Raw genomic sequence first — 17628 nt, forward strand, 5'->3', positions numbered from 1 at the left:
AGTCCACTTCCATTTATTGGTCTTAAAACATCTTTAATTTTCCATTCAGAATATTCCAAACACATATATATAGGTCATAAACATTTTTAATTTGGTGAATATGATTAAGACTAGATTGGGCACTCTACATAGATGGACCCTGCTTCATGGCTGTTTCAATAAATTATCAAAAATACATTATTCAAATTGTATCAGTTATATCAATCACGATTGAGCCAACTCAAAATGTGTCAATTAGAAAACCCTGAGACTAGTTAATAAAATCCATTTAAAAGAATAATTTAAATCAGTTAAAAACTGAAGGTTCGGGACGGTGTCTCAGAGTGACTTGAACTGATAACAGTAACAGTGGCATTTGCAGTTGTGTTGAACGAAACTGATCCAGCTGAAACGGTCCAAAGTAGTCCAAAACAAACAGTCTGCTCTGTCCTTCATGGTCTTTGGTAAAGTATCCATAATTGACATGAAAAAGATTATAAACCGATGTTAAGATATTTTTATGTACAAGTGACAGAAAGGTGTCACTAAGCCCTTTTTGTAGAGACTTGACTAAAATTGATATTTGACTACAAACATAAAGCATAATCAGCCTATTCAAGTGTTCCAGGCAGGAGGTCTCCTCTTCCTCACAGGTCATTCCTCCACTCGGGGTCAAGGAGCTGCTGGACGACACTCTCGTCAGTCTCCACTGGGAAAAAAGAGTCACAGGGAGGAGAGCAAGGTGGACAAACTTAAACATTTGGTCAAAAAGCACATTGTTAGGATGATACTAATGAAAATAAAGAGATGCGGGTCACCTTCAACTGTAAACTGGAGAAAGAGTGCAGCAAGTCTCACCACCACGTCCTCGTCTTCCTCTGCCTGTACAAATCCTGTGTAGCCTCCCTCATCTCTACAGTACTGGATGAACCTACAAATGAGCAGGAAGACGGGAAATGTGAGTGAGAAAAAGATACATTATGGCAGTAGATTAACATGGACTTTATATTAAAATACTAATTAATACGTATCTGCAGTGACTGCAGAAACAATAAGCAGCAATGTGGTACATACCGGGCCCAGACAGGATCTGCGTTCAGCACTCTGGGGTTTCCCACCACAATTAGAAGGGCTTTAGCTCGAGTCACAGCCACATTGAACCTCTGGCCAAAAGAAATAAGAGTGTCAGAATAATATTTTGCCTGTGTGTACAGCGTATGTGTTTTGCAACTTATACCTTCTCATTCTTGACAAAGCCGAGGTTGAACTGTTTGTCTGTCTCTACGTATTCGCGGCTGCTCCGAACTGTAGACACCAAGATCACTCTCCTCTCCTGACCTTGGAACTCCTCCACTGAACCAACCTAACAGACACATATGCATACACACTTGGGACACAGCTTCTACTGTGTGTTTCTCATTACTGAAGTGTGAAATATTTAGTTACCTTGAGAGTATCCATGTCCACACGTTTAAGGTCTTTCCCAACTTTTTGCAGGGCCTTACGGATTTTCTGCACCTAGTGACACCAGAAAAAAACAGCTCCAACTATTAATCTAGATATAAATACATTTTTCCACCTCAAAGTGAATTAATTTGTAAAACAAGAAGGCGAATTGTTGTATTCAGTGGATGGAAGTTCATTCTGACCTGTTTCCTGTAGGGGGCAATGATGCCTATGTCTCGAGGCCTGATCACAGCCAGGCCCTTCTTTGCTTGTGTTGCCAGCAGTTTCTTCACATAGTCCATCAGCACCTCCACCTCTGCTATGTTGAAGAACGAAGGACTGCTGGCCTCACGCTCATCGAGGCCCGTCACCCCATGAAAAATTACTGGGAAATCCTGAGAGACATGTGAGTTGTATTTCATATTTGAACCCTGTTTTTGAGTTATTATATATTCTTGAACACTTTATATATTAGAGACTTGCAGAGCTCTTACATCCGGTCACATGGGGCTATTTTAACAACAAAACAAATTACTGTTATGAGAGGAAATAAGACTGATGTCGTGACAAGAAAAACAATTACCCCCATTTCACAATGTTAAACCGGGAATAAAAAGTTGTGTATAGCTCTTGATTAACATGTATAGATACACTGTATAGATTACTTTTCATGCTTTGATTTCTACATGATCAGTTTCTGCACATGCAATTTACTGTATATGTGTACTTCAAGAAGAGTCCTTACCCTCCGTGGGAGGTATTCCCAATTGCAGTAGGAGTTGCGTAACATTTCATCCGCACAGACCTGGAGCTCTCCGTCATAGAAGAGCTCGTTGGGAATCTTCAGAATGGCAGGATGGGACCTGATGAGGACAAACAGAAATGATGTGTCCAGGAAAATCAAATGCATCATTCTTGTTGAGAATTGACCTTTAACCGTATCTACTACACCTGTAGTTGCGCAGCAGTTTGGTGACAAAGCGCTTGTTGAACACATCCTCATCCTTCTGGTATAGAGGAAAATCATTCATCATCCGTTCCAAGAGGGACACTCCTGCAGGCAGCAGAGCCTTTTTAACTCTAAAAACCAGTCAAGTAACAACACATACTGCATACACAAGTGGGACAAGGCTATGATTTTAAGTTTAAGTCCAAACAAGAAATGAATTACTGAATTATGCATCTTCATTCAAACTACAGACTACAGTGAAGTTGAGTTGAATGAGTGTGTCTGTACCGACCCATGCCGTATTTCAGCACAAAAGGGGATCTGAGAATAGGTCCCAGCTGCTTGGGGTCCCCAGCCAGAACAACCTGACCAGACTCTGCAGAGAGCAGCCCTTTGTTGCACAAATAAAAAGAAGAAATCAACAAACACATGAAGCAATTCAATGTCACTACAGAAAACACATCACTGTGTGTTTTCTTCACCTGCCAGTGGGACTAAGCATTCGGTCTCCACAGCGTGTCCTGCCTCATCCACAAACACGTGAGTGAAATGTCCGACAGGAATGTTTCCTGTGACCAGCCTGCAGAGATCAGAGAGAACATGTCAGCAAACTTATTATCAAAGAAATTCATCTGTAGAATTGACAAGTGTTAGTGTTTGTGAATGATAGCATAAATAAGATATAAATACTGTAGTATGCCAAAGTTCAATGCTGATTTTTTTACTCATGCAGGTGAGCACTGTGAGGGTCATTCATTACCTTCCAGCAGTTAACAGGGTGGTAACCAGAATCCTGTACTCCATCAGCTTCTCTTTAGCAGGATATTCGTAACACTCCCCTACCAGGTTAGAGCATGCCTGTGAAGTTACCACATCACAATGTCCATGTAAACAAACCTCAATCAGGCTAGAAAAAGACTCAGTAGTATCACATAGTATAAAGTACAAGGAGGTGCAGCAGTATTGCAGAAAAAGCAGGTGAATGGTCCTAATTCATTTGTCAACTATAGACACTGTTATGCATGCTAATGTCCACTAGGGGGAGACAATGTAACTGTTAATGTGAAGGAATAGTGAGGACGTTTGTGGGTCCAAGAAATGCTTCACATCTAAACATCAGTCAATCACAATCACTACATGAGTGCACTGACCTTTAATTCATGAGGGACAAACTTTGGTTCCCGGCTGCTGGCATACATGCGGTACACTTTATGCCCGTCCACATGGTCCAGAATCTTCTTGCAGAGCAAATCAGCAGCGCTGTTTGAGGGAGCACAGGCCAGGATGTGGCAGGAGGTCTGACTCTTCTCTATCTGTTTGATGGCCTCCACCAGAGTCACTGTTTTGCCTAAGCAGATCACAGTAAAGTCAAGTGAATTGAATTTATGGTTTTGAGAGCAGTTGAAATGATAAAAGGTCAAACCTAAATCTCTAATCTAATAAGGACACATAGAAAGTAGCATGCTGGTACTTGTTATACCTGTTCCAGGAGGGCCAAACACCAGGTAAGGAGCAGGTCTGGATGAGCCAGCTACAATGTGTTGCACAGCTTGATACTGCTCTGGGTTTCTCTCCAGCTGAGAGTCAAACAGCCTATAGATGTAGATAGTAAGATGTCAGACCTGAGTCAGCAGGTATGTTTACATGCACATATCATATCATCATATACTCATCAGTTAACTCAAGCTTGGGCCAATGCTGTTACAATAACACAGTTTATCTTCTAATGAGATTATGAGAAACTCTTTAAAATGAATTTATAAAGTAGAAGGCTCGATAAAGTACTTTTTTGACAACGTTATCAAAAACAGAAGATTTATGGAAGGGCTGTATTGGATTGAATTAGATTGCATAGGTGTGGCCAGTGACTGTATGCTGGCATGTCTAACCTGAGTTTGGGAAGCTCAGGTTGCTGACAGAAGGATGTGTGTGCAGCAGGAAACAACACCTCTTTCAGTCTGTATGTAGCTGCCAGCTCTGCTGCTCTGTGCTGAACACGCAGAGTAAGGCGGTTGACAGTGAACTCGACATTGAACGTCATCCCATCTATAAAGCGATCCAACAATCTGCAAACAAATTCACACAACACAATATAAATAGCTGGTGCTAAGAATGACCACTTATGTTGTCAGTGAATGTAACTTTGTTGTCTTGATCTTACTCTGATCCAAAGCCCAGTTTGACACTGTCCAGCTGTACACTGTGGACATAGCCGCTGTACTTCACCCCTTTCTCTCCTTCAGGATACACAAGCAGTTTATCGCCTCGTAGCACAGACGGACGATTCTCAGACACACCAGGTACCTGGAAGGTGAACAAGATCTATGTCAGTAATAATCCAGGTGAATATATTACAGTGTTAGTCTAAATACATTTTAATAGTGTTTATCAGACATCAGTTGTTGGAAAAATACTATAATGTAATAAACGTTAAATCACTTGTCTTTTTTATTCATATTAATGTGTAATGAACACTGACACACCTTATAAATGATGCCTAACGTTCCCTAAAACTGTCCAGAACAGCACCAGTAGTGGATATCAGAATGGCTTTTAAAGGGGACATGCTATGCAGGTCTATATTTTTATTCTGGGTCTCTATAGGAATATTTTTGCATTATAACAACTTATTTGTCTTACACTGGCCCCTTTAAGCAGCCCCTCAGTTCAGCCTCTGTCTGACACAGGCTGTTTTTAGCTCCTGTCTCTTTAAGGACCCCTTTCTACGAGGCCACTCAGTTCTGATTGGCCAGCTTCCAAAAGCTGCCCCTTGATAGACATCGGGCAGCTCTACAGGCTTTGTAAACAAATAATAGTAGTCAGATTTCACATCTTTTTCTTGTTCTTTACTTGAAATGGAAACTTCTCAATTACATCTATACATGTTCGTGCTGAAATCCAATCCAAAATATGCGAGTGGACGACAGGAACAACTAATGGAACAAACTTAACAACAAACTTAGCATTAAAGGCTACAGAGGGGATGGCTGTTTCTGAGCATGTGCAAACAATCTAAAGTCACCACAAGGAGGAAGTAGAAGTAACACTGCAGACAGAGCAGGCTTTTGCTATCAGGGAGCTTTTACATATGTTCACCTCAAATGTTGGAACTTCTACCATGTTTAACATAGACATCCAACATCATAACAGTATGAAAATGAGAGAAAATCACAAAAAGCATGATGTCCCCTTTAAATTAAACCTAAAACTCAGGTTTAAATCAACACAATCAGATAATCCCCAATGTTTTCCTCACCGGTCGCTATGTGTTTTTTTTTACAACTGTGCAAGATGAAGAAAAGACTGATGATGTGAGTAAGTGAATAAGCATCACACATATTAACCTCCACAATGAGAAGTTTCTTGTTGTTTGGATCTCTGTACATGGGGGCATATTCTCCATCATTGTTGGGGATGTTGTATCTCCTGATGTCCACCTCCATCTGAAGCTCCTCCAGATACAGCAGCAGCTGGAACCTCTCTGAGTAATTCTCCCAGGTCAAGGGACATTCAAGCAAGGTGATTCTAAAAAGAGAAAAGGAGAAGAAACTAATTGTACAGCAGCATATGAAGGGCTTATGTGTAATTTATGAAAATGCTCCTTTATCATATATGTGACATGAATGAAATGCTCCTTGGACAAACAGACCGTGAGGGGCAGACAGCTGTCTTCTTCCCAGTCAAGCTGACCTGGTGCCATGATTGTTACCATGGAGACAGTGCTAAAGTAAACAATCTTATAGCGATGTTGTGACTAGGGACAAGGTCGCCTGGGTGCTGCCTGAATTACTGAATTTTTCAACTCTTTTCCTTCGGATTTTCTTTGCATTTCACTGGATCTACACTGGCACTTTTAATTGTAACTGGTATCTCCTTTGTCGATTAAGTTAGTGTGTGCCAGTAAATCTTTTGTATAAGACATCCATATCTCCAGAGGTCTTTTTAATTGATGAGCTCAATAACAGTTTGTATTGTAAAATAGAAAAACTACTGACTTCCAGCATAGCTGGAAAAGATTAAGAAAACTGAACTGAATTTACCTTCTATCGTTTAAGTGAGTACCCTTCTTCAGTGACTGGATGAGCTGGTTCATATATGGTGGTATTTTGTACTTTTTTAGCTCAACTTCATTTTTTAGCTTAATCACAGAGAGCCTGGTAAGAGGAGACAAATGAAAAAGGTTGGATACATCACAATGAGACAGCATTCATTTTGCAAACCATATATATTTAACAATGTATTGAATAAACTTTGATACCCTTCAGGTCGCTGCCCTTCTACAATCGTGCAGTAAGTTTCAGGGATAACGGCAGGAAGGGAGCGAGGTTTGTAAGGGGCTATAGGTGCAAGCTCCCGTCCTAAGTGGGTCATACATTGAGCCTCAATAAAGCGTACAATGTGGAATGCAGTGGAGGACTGCATGTCTGGTTGAAACTCAAAGGCCAGTGTGGCTGGATAGAAACCAACCAAAGTGCAGTGGAATCGAATCTGGATCTCATAGCCATCACCTGAGAATAGAAAATAACAATGCTTCATATATTCACTGTGCTTTATTCTACCCATTATTATCTCTCATTGGAGCAAAATAACAGTGTCACACATTAAAATAATAGATAACTTTATTTGATTTTTGCATCACCTGGGTTTAATGTGAGAGGGTTTGTCTTGGTCACTCTGCGTTCATCATTTAGAGAGAAGTATCTGAGCCAGTGCAGCGGGGTGTAGTAGGTGAAATGCACAGGTTTTGTTCCCGTGTTTTCCACAGTCAGATTTACCACATACTGGTAAAAAAAAAAAAATCAAAAACAGATCAATCTACGGGAGTTTCACATTTGTACCACAGTCAGATATACCTCCAGGAACAACATCAATACCTCAGATGTGGTTTCCACACACAAGCAAAGTTTCCCGTCCTCAAACTGATGGTCGGACCTGATGCTGACACCATGTTTGTCAGAAATGAACTGAGCCCTGTGGGTGCAAAGGTAGTTATACACTGCATAACTGACATTACGTCACAGATTCAGGTGTATCCTTTCAATTATATTCTTGTTTTATAGGTGCAGATAAAAACAGGCAGCAGAATGAAAGGCCAGTGACACAGGTTAATGATGTTTGATAAGGAGTTGTATAATTCAGAAAGAGAACTACTGTTAACCTGTTAGCCATGCTTCTGTAATTATGTTTACATACCTAACAACACTAAACTCTTTCTTGTCTGCTTTTTGCCCAGGCAGGTAGTTCCAGGTCGGAAAAGTGAAGTCAATGCAGAAGTGCCTTAAATCTGCATTCTCTGTGATGCAGTGGCGGTTCTAGACCAGTTTTAATGTATGGGCCAGGTTGGGGCCCAGCTTTTTTGTTAGAGGGGCACATACAACCTCAGTACAAAATCATCGCAAGAAATCTGTCATTTTATTATTAATGCTAACTCTTAAATACAGCACCTAAAACAAACACTGACAAACAAGGACACTCTTTATTTGATCCTCTTACCTGTCCATCTTGAGCTTGTTCATCAATGAACTGGCCAGTTTCCTCCTGGCTCGAACCCCTGTCGCTGCGTCTTCTGCTGAGGGATAGGTCTCTACTGGCCCGGGACTGGCTGCTCCATTCTGGGTCCGCACTGGCTGACGGTCCCGGGGTGAGTGCCACTGGTCCAGATACAGAGCTTTGACCTGTGTGGAAGAATATTTTAAGTCAGTCTTGGGATGAAAAATACCTCTATCAAGATGCTTACTGTCCTGTAGACATGATGGTAGCTTCACCTGTTTTTTTTAAAGGTACTAATCTGCACCACCTATCTGTCCGACATGCATACAACAGTAAATGTCACAGGGAGGTTTGTTTTAAGACATTAAAAAGGGCTTTTTCTTAGACCGGAAACTTTGTGTGTGAGAAAATGTCTCCACTCAGTTCTCACACAAACAGTGAATCAGTCTGCAAGCGTGAGGAAAAAACCTTTGCTTCCAAAGTGACACATTGCTGTTGACTTAAAACATTTAATCTCTTTAGCAACGTCCAAAAACTAAAAAGACAACAAACCAACAAAAAAAACAGAACATCCTTTACCAACTATAGAGCATTTATTCACCAAAGTCAGAAGGTTTTGTTGTTTGTTTGTTTTGAAAAAATAAGAGAACAATAATATGTTGCAAGTCATTTTAAAATGACGTGTGACAAGTCCAACAAGTTCCTGAGCACACCCACCAGCAGTTTATAATGTGGTCAGATGTGTAATAGACTTTAACCTTAAAATATGACTAATGACAATGACAGGTTAGGCCCATCCTACAGCCACTATTTGTTTTAATCTTGTCAGATTCACCAATAACTTCACCAGCACAAGTTCAGATGATACTAAAATATTGTATAGCTGACATTTGTGCCAGCAAATCACTTAAACCATTGTGTCAAATTCAGACCATTCTCCTAAAAATAACAATAGGACTTTGTATTTACACATAATCAGCTTTTACTAGAGAAAAGTGACTTTAAATTGTGATAATACTTTTTGACAAAACTGTTGTCTACTCTAATAACATTTTTTTTCATTATTGCATGTTTTTTTCTTTTGTCTTTAAATACATGACAGCAAAGGATTTACTAGATCTGCACATTTCAAACACATCAAAAGCATAAACTTGAACTACTGAAACAGGCTTATGTGTCTAAAATATGATGTAACAGTGCACATACTGTAGAGTTGAAGCGAATAGTGTCTCCTTTTCTCGTTACTTTGTTACAGACTTTCAGGCCATAAAGGACTGAACCAAAGTTTGGATCTCTGGTTCCTGCATTCCTAAAACACACACACACACACACACACACAGAGAGAAACATATAAACACGTAATTTCCGACACATTTATAAAACTGTTATACAGTCAGATGTCTGAAGCTACATGATCAACTCACCTGGCTCTGAACTCATCGTTGTAAATGTCTCTGAGTTCAATTCTATTAGTGGTGGATGCTCGATCACTTTCCGCCAAAAACTCAAAGAAGTCGAGTCCAATTTGGCAGAGTACAGATTTCTTAATCTTCTTACCCATGATCAAAAAATCCGTTCAAAGTAATTCAAAAACGACAACGTCCGGGATATTCACCTGAAGGTGGATATATCGCTCAATCAAACACTGGTTATGTCTGCATCTCAGAGTAAATCCCAGGAACGGCTCGATTTATATTCCGGGATAGTCCAACTGGGCGGTGTGTGACTCTGCCTAGGGTTATGTAGCATTGAAACTCTCCTGTCTGTCATGCGGATGTCATGAGGATTAAAGCAAGTGCACACACGCACACATACAAACACACACACAGAGAAAACTAATCCAGAGAAACGAAAGCTAACGCGCTGACAGCCTAACCACCGAAACCGAAAGCAAACTTGAACCCAATAATTTCTCAGACATTTACAATTACATCCCCCCTAAACTGACACAAGACGTAAAATTTTGCAGCCTTGTGTTGAAGTTGAAGATATTAGCTGTTTAGGAAGTTCGTTTAAAAAAACAAAAGGAGGAATCATTTCAACAAATGTTGCAAGTTAATTCCATGTTAGTTTATATATTAATTCAACTGGGAAAAGTGTTCTGTACATGGGGGACAGTATGCCTCCCGCAAACACACTTCCCCTGTTACATTTTATACGACTAACATTTACTAAGAAACGCATAACAAACGAACCTGTTGCTTAACCCTCCTTACAGCTGATGTTAAATGGTTGCCCACAATATTATCCCAAGTCCTAATTATTCTCACCCCAGTCAAGAAAACTTGGAGGATTGAAGAAACAGGAGGAGGACACACACACACACACACACACACACACACACACACACACACACACACACACACACACACACACACACACACACACACACACACACACACACACAAACAAACAAACACGGTGCAGACAATAATAAAAAATAATCATAAACTTTATTTATATAGCACCTTTTAAAACAGTTACAAAGTGCTGTACGATAATAATAAAAAAAACACAGATTCAAAAGAACTAAAAGCCACACAAAAAAACACATTATAAAACACAAAGGGAATAAAATGCTAAAATAAAAATGATGAACATGACGTTAAAAATAAGCAGACAGCTCAGGTAAAACCAGGAAATACTTTCTGTTAAACGTCTGTTTTAAGAACAGACATGAAAAGAAGACACTGACTCAGACAGTCTTATTTCCTAGGGCAGGTCATTCCAGAGCACAGACTCTGTCCCCTTTAGTTTTCACTCTAGAAGAGACACAAAGGTTCATAAGGGATTACAAACTCTAAAATATAATCTGGAGCCAGGTCATAAAGACCCTTAAAGGTCTTTAAAGATCTTAAAATCAATCCAGAAACAAACAGGGAGCTAATGTAAAGAGGATAAAACAGGTGTGATAGTAGTCGCTTCAAAGTTTTTTGATTAACACAAAAGAGAAGATTGTTGCAATAAACAAGGTGCCAGGATATACAGTAAAAGCATGTACAACAGTTGTGGCATGAGTAGGGCCAAGTGCATGGGAAACAGGGCACAACAGTTTGTTCAAATGAGATGCCTGTTCTTGCTAATGTCGAACCCTAAAAAGAAGAAAAGGTTCAGTAGGTGACACTAAATATTCACTCTTTACAAAGCCGCACATAACTTGCGGAAAGCCACAGGTGGTTTTCCTTAAACTCATTTGACACATGAGGGAGCATATCATTAAAATAAACCTTTTTAAGTCTATCCACAGTATTCACACAGAATTGCTCATCGTATGTGACTGGTAGCCGAACAGTTCCTACTGGAGTCCAGATGAGCAGCTGACAGGTCCTCAGCCCTGTGCAGAACATGCCAAGTTGCACTTGCATGTAGAAACCCCGTGGACCATTTGGCTTCAGCATAGGCCTGCCCTTCACCATCTCCACGTCATAGTTTGGGTTTCTAAACAGGTCCTCCAGAGACTCATTATCTTTCAGAAAGGGACATTTGATCTCCAGCAGGTCCTCTGAGTTCAGAACTCCATCAGGGCTCGCTGACAGCCAGGGCTCATTTTCACACACGACTGTGCCTTTGCGCGTGACAATATTTCCATGACGCTCTAGCCACTTGATGGCCAATTTCTCACTTTTTATACCATGGCGAGTTGCCTCATTCCCTTGGAAAGTGGGGTTGAGATGATTTTTGATGTAGTTTCGAGGGTCGGCTCTGATGGGGACTTTGTTTGCTGTGCTCGCAGTGATTCTTATCTTACGAGCATCATGCCACATGTGAGAGTTGTGCTGCTCAACAGTTCCACGCTCCAAGGCTCTACATTTGTTGGGAGCAATGGCCACAAAAGTGTTGTAAAACAACCTACACATCCCACAAGTGTTGGGGTCAGCATGGTCAGCATGTGTTGGGTATGCTGAAAAAAAGGAGGAGGGCACAGTCTCAGCCTCAATAAAGCGCACAATGTGGAAAGCACTGGAGGACTGCAGGTCTGGTTGAAACTCAAAGGCCAGTAGGGCTACATAGACACCAAGCAAACTGCAGTGGAATCGAACCTGGATCTTATAGCCATCACCTGAGAATAGAAAATAACAATGTCTCATATATTGATTATGCTTTATTCTACCCATTATTATCTCACAGTGAAGCAAAATTACATCATCACACATTCAAATAATAGAAAACTTGATTTTTGTATCACCTGGTTTTAGTGTGAGAGGGTTTGTTCTAGTCACATGGTTCTCATCATTTAGAAAGAAGTGCCTGAGCCAGCGCAGCGGGGTGTAGTAGGTGAAATACACAGGTTTGGTTCCCGTGTTTTTCACAGTCAGATTTACCACATACTGGTAAAAAAAAAAAAAATTAAATTAAAAGCAGATCAATGTAATGGAGCTTCACATTTGTACCATAATCATATATACCTCCACAAATAACATCAATACCTCATTTGCGCTATCTGTACGAAAGCTAATGTTCCCGTCCTCAAACTGATGGTCAGACTTGATGCTGACACCATGCTTGTCAGCTATTAACTGAGCCCTGTGGGTGCAAAGGCAGTGATACTTTGTGTTATAGGCATTACCAAGTCAAGATTCAAGTATCTCCTTTCAATTATATTCTTGTTTTATAGGTGCATAGAAATACAGGCAGCAGAGCGAATGCAGGGCCAATGACACAGGTTAATGACAAGTAAGTGTTTGATAAGAGGTTGTATAATTCACAACTTTGAGGACTGCTGCTGTTAACCTCTTAGCCATGTTTCTGCATGTTATGCTTCGACCTTAACAACATTATAATTTCTACTGTCTGCTTTTTGCTACACCACACAAGTAAATATACCCTTTGTTGTGTGCTTCTCTCCAAAGAGGAACTTTATTTTTTAGTGTGACTTTTTATATAATTTAGTTTCTAGAAAAGTAAAACATATTCCAGTTGCCTTGAAAAATTATTGAACCTTTGAGTTGGGAGAATTGTATTGCAACAGGAAACTCATATTTGTCAAAAAATGTGAAAATATACAACAAACTGCTCTTGCAGCACTTAAAACAAACACAAAAAAGACAGTCATTATTTAATCCTCTCAAACCTGTCTGTCTTCAGCCTGTTTATCAATATGTTGGCCAGTTTCCTCCTGGCTCGAACCCTGGACACTGCCTCTTCCAGCATAGGTCTGGCCTCTCCATTCTGGATCCACCCTGGCTGATGGTCCCTGAATAATGCCCACTGATCTAGATACTGAAATATGACCTGTGCAGAAGATAATTTCAAGTCAGTCTTGTCTTGGGATGGAAAATACTTCTGTCAAGTTGCTGAGTGTCCTGTTGACATGATGGAGTTTCACCTGTTTTTAGGTACCTAATCTTCACTACCTATCTGTCTGATGCATATACAGTAAATGTAACTGCCAGTGCAACTTCGGACATAATACGGGCTTTTTCTCAGTTTCATTTATTATGTGTTTTTACTTTGGAAAGGATCAGAGGATCAGAGTTTTTACAGCTTTTACATGGTAACTTTGCAGGACTGAGATTCACACTTAACCATAGCCATATGCATATAAATGTAATGAATAATATGTAATATTGTATATATGTAATATGTGATGTTTCAGACCAATATGATAAAAGTAAAGCAGAATTGTTATTTTAATTTACAGACAATTACCAAGAAAATTCCTTGTATGTGCAGAAAAAAAGTGGACTAAAAAAGAAGAGAGGTTTATCTGCAAGTTGAAAAATTCTCCAAATCTAAGCCACACCTTATTTACTGCATTTCATTCCCCAATTTCAAGAACATCAAGGACATGATCTCCACCTGACCTTGGTTACCATGGGAGACAGACAGCCTTATCAAGAAGGCAGTCAACCTCAGTAGACAGAGAAATGAACCACTCTGAAAGAGACAGGTCATGACCAACTGCTCCCAGGATAGAAAATGACCAGTGAATGACCCGGGGAACACACATATTTAGATTTAGAGATTTTGATTGGGAAAGACAACAGTAAATAGGGTCAGAAAATGTGGTCAACAGAATACATTTGATTATTGTGAGGCTCGTGCATTATTGCAATATGTAGGTAAAAACAGGAACAATTCTTTTCTACAGGTGACCGAGAATATCAATGCAGGACATAACCAGACTTTGTCAGCGAGAGCAGTTTGTCGACAATTACATAGAGAGGGATATTATTGCAGGTCTGCAGTACATAAACCTCTCATTATAATGATGAATGCACAATTGTTCAGTGGTGCAAAAACTATAAGCATCGGTGTAGAGATGTGGAAATGTGGAAAAAATGATAAGGTCAGATGAGTCATTACTACCATATTCTCAACAAGTGGGCAAGTGCATGTGTTGCGTCTACCAAGAGAACAGTACAGGCCTGAATGCTTTACCCATACAGTGAGGGGATCCAGTGGCTCTGTTATACTGTGGGGTGCAATTTGCTGGCATGGTTTGGGTCCACTTGTCTAATGAATGGTTTGATGTTGATGAGTATGAAAAGGATGTGAATCTTATGCTATGGCATTCACAGTCACCAGATCTCAGACCAGTTGAACACCAATCCTGAATTTCATTTAAATTAATTGTTGAATCAGTATGCAAGCCATGTAATGGTAATGGTCATGCAAATACCAGAAGAATGGTGTAATTTTAATAGTTAGGTCATCATCTGTCGAAGAGATGTTTCATTACAGATATTATTTCCACTTCATGAGACACTACTGAAACCACTACACCACTTGTGATGAGTTAAACTCCCTCATGTTTAGAGTTAATCAATATTTGGTAACTATGCAATTGTATTTTTAAAATACATTGTGTTATCTATTAACCTCATAGATAATCATATTTTCATAGTAAATCAGATAAGTTGTATTGAAAGAATTAATTTTCTGTAAAGATATAGTGTTTGAAGAGTTCCAGGTTTTAGTTTTATCATATTTGTATGTTATGAAGTAAGATTTATGTTGAATTTATATTTGAATATGTTTCTTAACGTTTAATGTAACCACATAGTCATTGTTTTAACGTTATAAAACAATGCCCCTTTGGGACGTCTCTTTCTTTACTTTTTTCATGGGTATGCACATAATTTAACATAAATGTATGATTTAATATTTTTAAAAATTGCACTCCAAGCCAGTTTCTATCACAATTAGTGAAGCTTAATGCTCTGAATTATTTAACTTTTGGTACACGCCCATTAATTCCCAGGGGGCAGCGGAGCTTCTGAAGGGGCAGGAAGGAAGGGGGATATTTGTTTGAGTGTTTAATTCAAATATCAACAATCTTTCTTCAGAATGACTGACTCTACCTTTAATGAGTTTTATATTGGTTCTTAAATATCTCATATCATCATTTATGTAGCTTTGTAGTGGTTTGTATGTATGCATGTATCTTGTTGCTTTTCCTATATACAGCACTTTACGGCAAGTTTTTAAAAAAACATCAAATTTAAAATGTTTAGTAGTATGCCACATCAAATAGGCACAATGGGCACAAACTCAAGTACCACCCCTTAGTTGCACTTCCCCAGTTTATGGACCAAATATGGTGTAATCTATGGCCTTATTGGACAATCCCCTTGCCTCTCTGCCAGTCTGAGACAATGATTGGTCTGAAACCACATGAGTATATACCCATCTTTGTAGGTGCCCCATTGGCTGACGTGTGTGGATGTATATGATTGGTTGACTTTTATATATCTTTTTTTTTGGATTTTTTTTCTGTTTCACACCGACACTATAATGTAAAAGATGACCAATTACACTCATGAAAAAGTGTTAGACATCATAGCAAAAGCCTTAATACTGTTTAAACCCACTTTCAGATTTGTGAAATCTTTATTTTGCTTATGAAAACAGAAAAAAGGGTGAAAAAAGGTCAATTTCACCATGTGAAAGGGGCGATGTCTCAATTCCGACCACATAAGACTGGGTGTAGATCCAAAACCACTATACTTTGACTTGTCAGACCAGGACTAGATTAACAAGGAGACGCAAGAGAGTCATTAAAACACAGTTTCAGATTTTTGAAACCTTTATTCTATTTGTAAAAACTGAAAAAGGGCGATTTCACTGGTACACCTCCTTCCAGACCCCATTTGACCAGGTCTAGATCAAAAACCGCCATCCTGAGACTTGTCAAATCTAGACTAGGTTAACAAGGAGACTCCAGAGAGGCATTACAACACAGTTTCAGATTTGTGAGACCTTTATTCTATTGGGGTGGGGGTGGGTGCCACACTGCTTTTTTCCCCATCCTGACCACATTAGACCAGGTCTGGAGCAAAAAACACTATATTATTTGAACTTGCCAGTTAAAATTTGACAAGCCTACTAATGGTATTGTAACTGGATATCTTCAAATGTGGTTTGGATGGAGATATATCAGAGAAATCGCCTGAAAATAAAGATTTCACAAATCTGAAAGTGGGTTTAAGCAGCATTAAGGATTTTTGCTACAATGTCTAACACTATTTCACAAGTGCAAGTGGGGACTTTCCTCTTAAACCCGAAAAGGAAGTTAACTTCAGCGTCGAATGTCAAAGTGTACATACCTTAGGGCTGAAGTGAATGGTATCTCCTCTTGTTGTTTTGTTCGCATGTTTCAGGGCATACAGAACTGAACCGAAGTTTGGCTCTCTGGCCTCTCTAAAACACATACAAGCACAATGAGAAACATAGAATTTCGGACACATTATTAAAACTGTCATGGGCTAGACAAAGATGTCAGAAGCTAGATGATAAAACTCACTTGTTCTTGAACTCATCGTTGTAAATGTCTTTGAGTTCATCTCTGTCGGTGATAAAAGCTCGATCACTCTCGTTCAAAAACTCAAAGAACTCGAGTCCAACACGGCAGCGCAAATATAAACTCATCTGGACCATGATCTAAAGAAAAATCCGTATGTTCAAAAAAATTCAGACAAGACCACGTCTGGGATATGCCGTTTATGTAAGTACGTTGGTTGTGGAGGGAGTCCAGTGGACCACTGTTCTTTACGCCTTTCAGTGGGTGTGTCATGTAGATACGCGCTGGAGCTGCAGCTGCAGTTGGATCAGTTTGTGGTTGACAGCATCCTTTTACAGGAAACCTATTGTTTGGTTTTACTGTCGGACTACAAACCAACCACCACTCAATGTATCAGAGTGTGTAACATATATCAATATCAAACATTTGAACCTGTTTATCCTCTTAAAAGACCTCTGATGCTCTACTCCCCTCCAAAATTTACCAACCGGTGATAAGTCTCAAAATAACTAAGACTTTGTTGCTTTCTCTGTTGTTCAAAAATGTGTTCAAGGTCTCAAAAATCACCAGGAGTTTTCTGAGTTGAGTGCAGTAGAGTTTTATTAGCAAAACCCAAGATCCGCACACAGGCAAGGTCTATGATCAATGCTCTAACATTCAGTGTTAGTTAGGTGCCCTTTTTATATCTACAAACTTGCTGATGTTTGTTCGAAAGTACCTTGATCTCCTTACATGAAATTATTCCCACCTACTGACCTATCCGTGTATCTCCCAAACATGCCCTAACATGCCCAACCTGGTTTTTATTTTATTTTTACACACAAGTTTTCTGCTGACACCATTATTTTCCAATCCCCTCAGCGTTGTTTTTAAAAAAAAACAATGTTCCTTTTTTAAAATACACCATTATTTTATGTCTTTCTCTTACTGCATTTTTTTAAATGATTTTTTAATGGATATGCATTTGGTTATACTTCACACACTTTTACACTGGGTTACATTTCACATCTATGGGTTTCAA

General features: G+C 39.4%; 2 protein-coding genes across 3 annotated transcripts; both read right to left on the bottom strand.

Annotated features, from left to right (window-relative positions):
- Window positions 1–12: 12 nt before the first annotated feature.
- LOC133987965 (putative helicase mov-10-B.1) lies at window positions 13–9601 on the bottom strand. Of its 2 annotated transcripts, none has more exons than XM_062427461.1 (23): window positions 9289–9601; window positions 9071–9173; window positions 7868–8049; window positions 7249–7345; window positions 7014–7155; window positions 6633–6882; window positions 6415–6528; window positions 5719–5899; window positions 4536–4678; window positions 4264–4440; window positions 3855–3967; window positions 3526–3722; window positions 3135–3232; window positions 2857–2954; window positions 2667–2765; window positions 2377–2479; window positions 2171–2288; window positions 1629–1820; window positions 1426–1497; window positions 1217–1342; window positions 1054–1142; window positions 838–910; window positions 13–688 (listed from the first exon to the last, which is right to left on the bottom strand). In XM_062427461.1, exons 1-23 carry the CDS (start codon window positions 9423–9425, stop codon window positions 287–289), a joined length of 3306 nt encoding a protein of 1101 aa, XP_062283445.1. In that variant the 5' UTR covers window positions 9426–9601; the 3' UTR covers window positions 13–286. The 2 variants fall into 2 exon arrangements, with proteins under 2 accessions (XP_062283445.1, XP_062283446.1); XM_062427462.1 differs by having other exon boundaries at window positions 477–688; window positions 798–910.
- A 772-nt stretch (window positions 9602–10373) lies between these two features.
- On the bottom strand, window positions 10374–16820 carry LOC133987966 (uncharacterized). The gene is made up of 6 exons (XM_062427463.1): window positions 16611–16820; window positions 16414–16507; window positions 12936–13096; window positions 12292–12388; window positions 12051–12192; window positions 10374–11924 (listed from the first exon to the last, which is right to left on the bottom strand). The coding sequence occupies exons 1-6, from the start codon at window positions 16742–16744 to the stop codon at window positions 10996–10998; spliced, it is 1557 nt and encodes a 518-aa protein (XP_062283447.1). The 5' UTR covers window positions 16745–16820; the 3' UTR covers window positions 10374–10995.
- Between the last annotated feature and the right edge of the window lie 808 nt (window positions 16821–17628).

Source organism: Scomber scombrus, chromosome 10, assembly GCF_963691925.1.
Source record: "Scomber scombrus chromosome 10, fScoSco1.1, whole genome shotgun sequence".
NCBI lineage: Eukaryota > Metazoa > Chordata > Actinopteri > Scombriformes > Scombridae > Scomber > Scomber scombrus.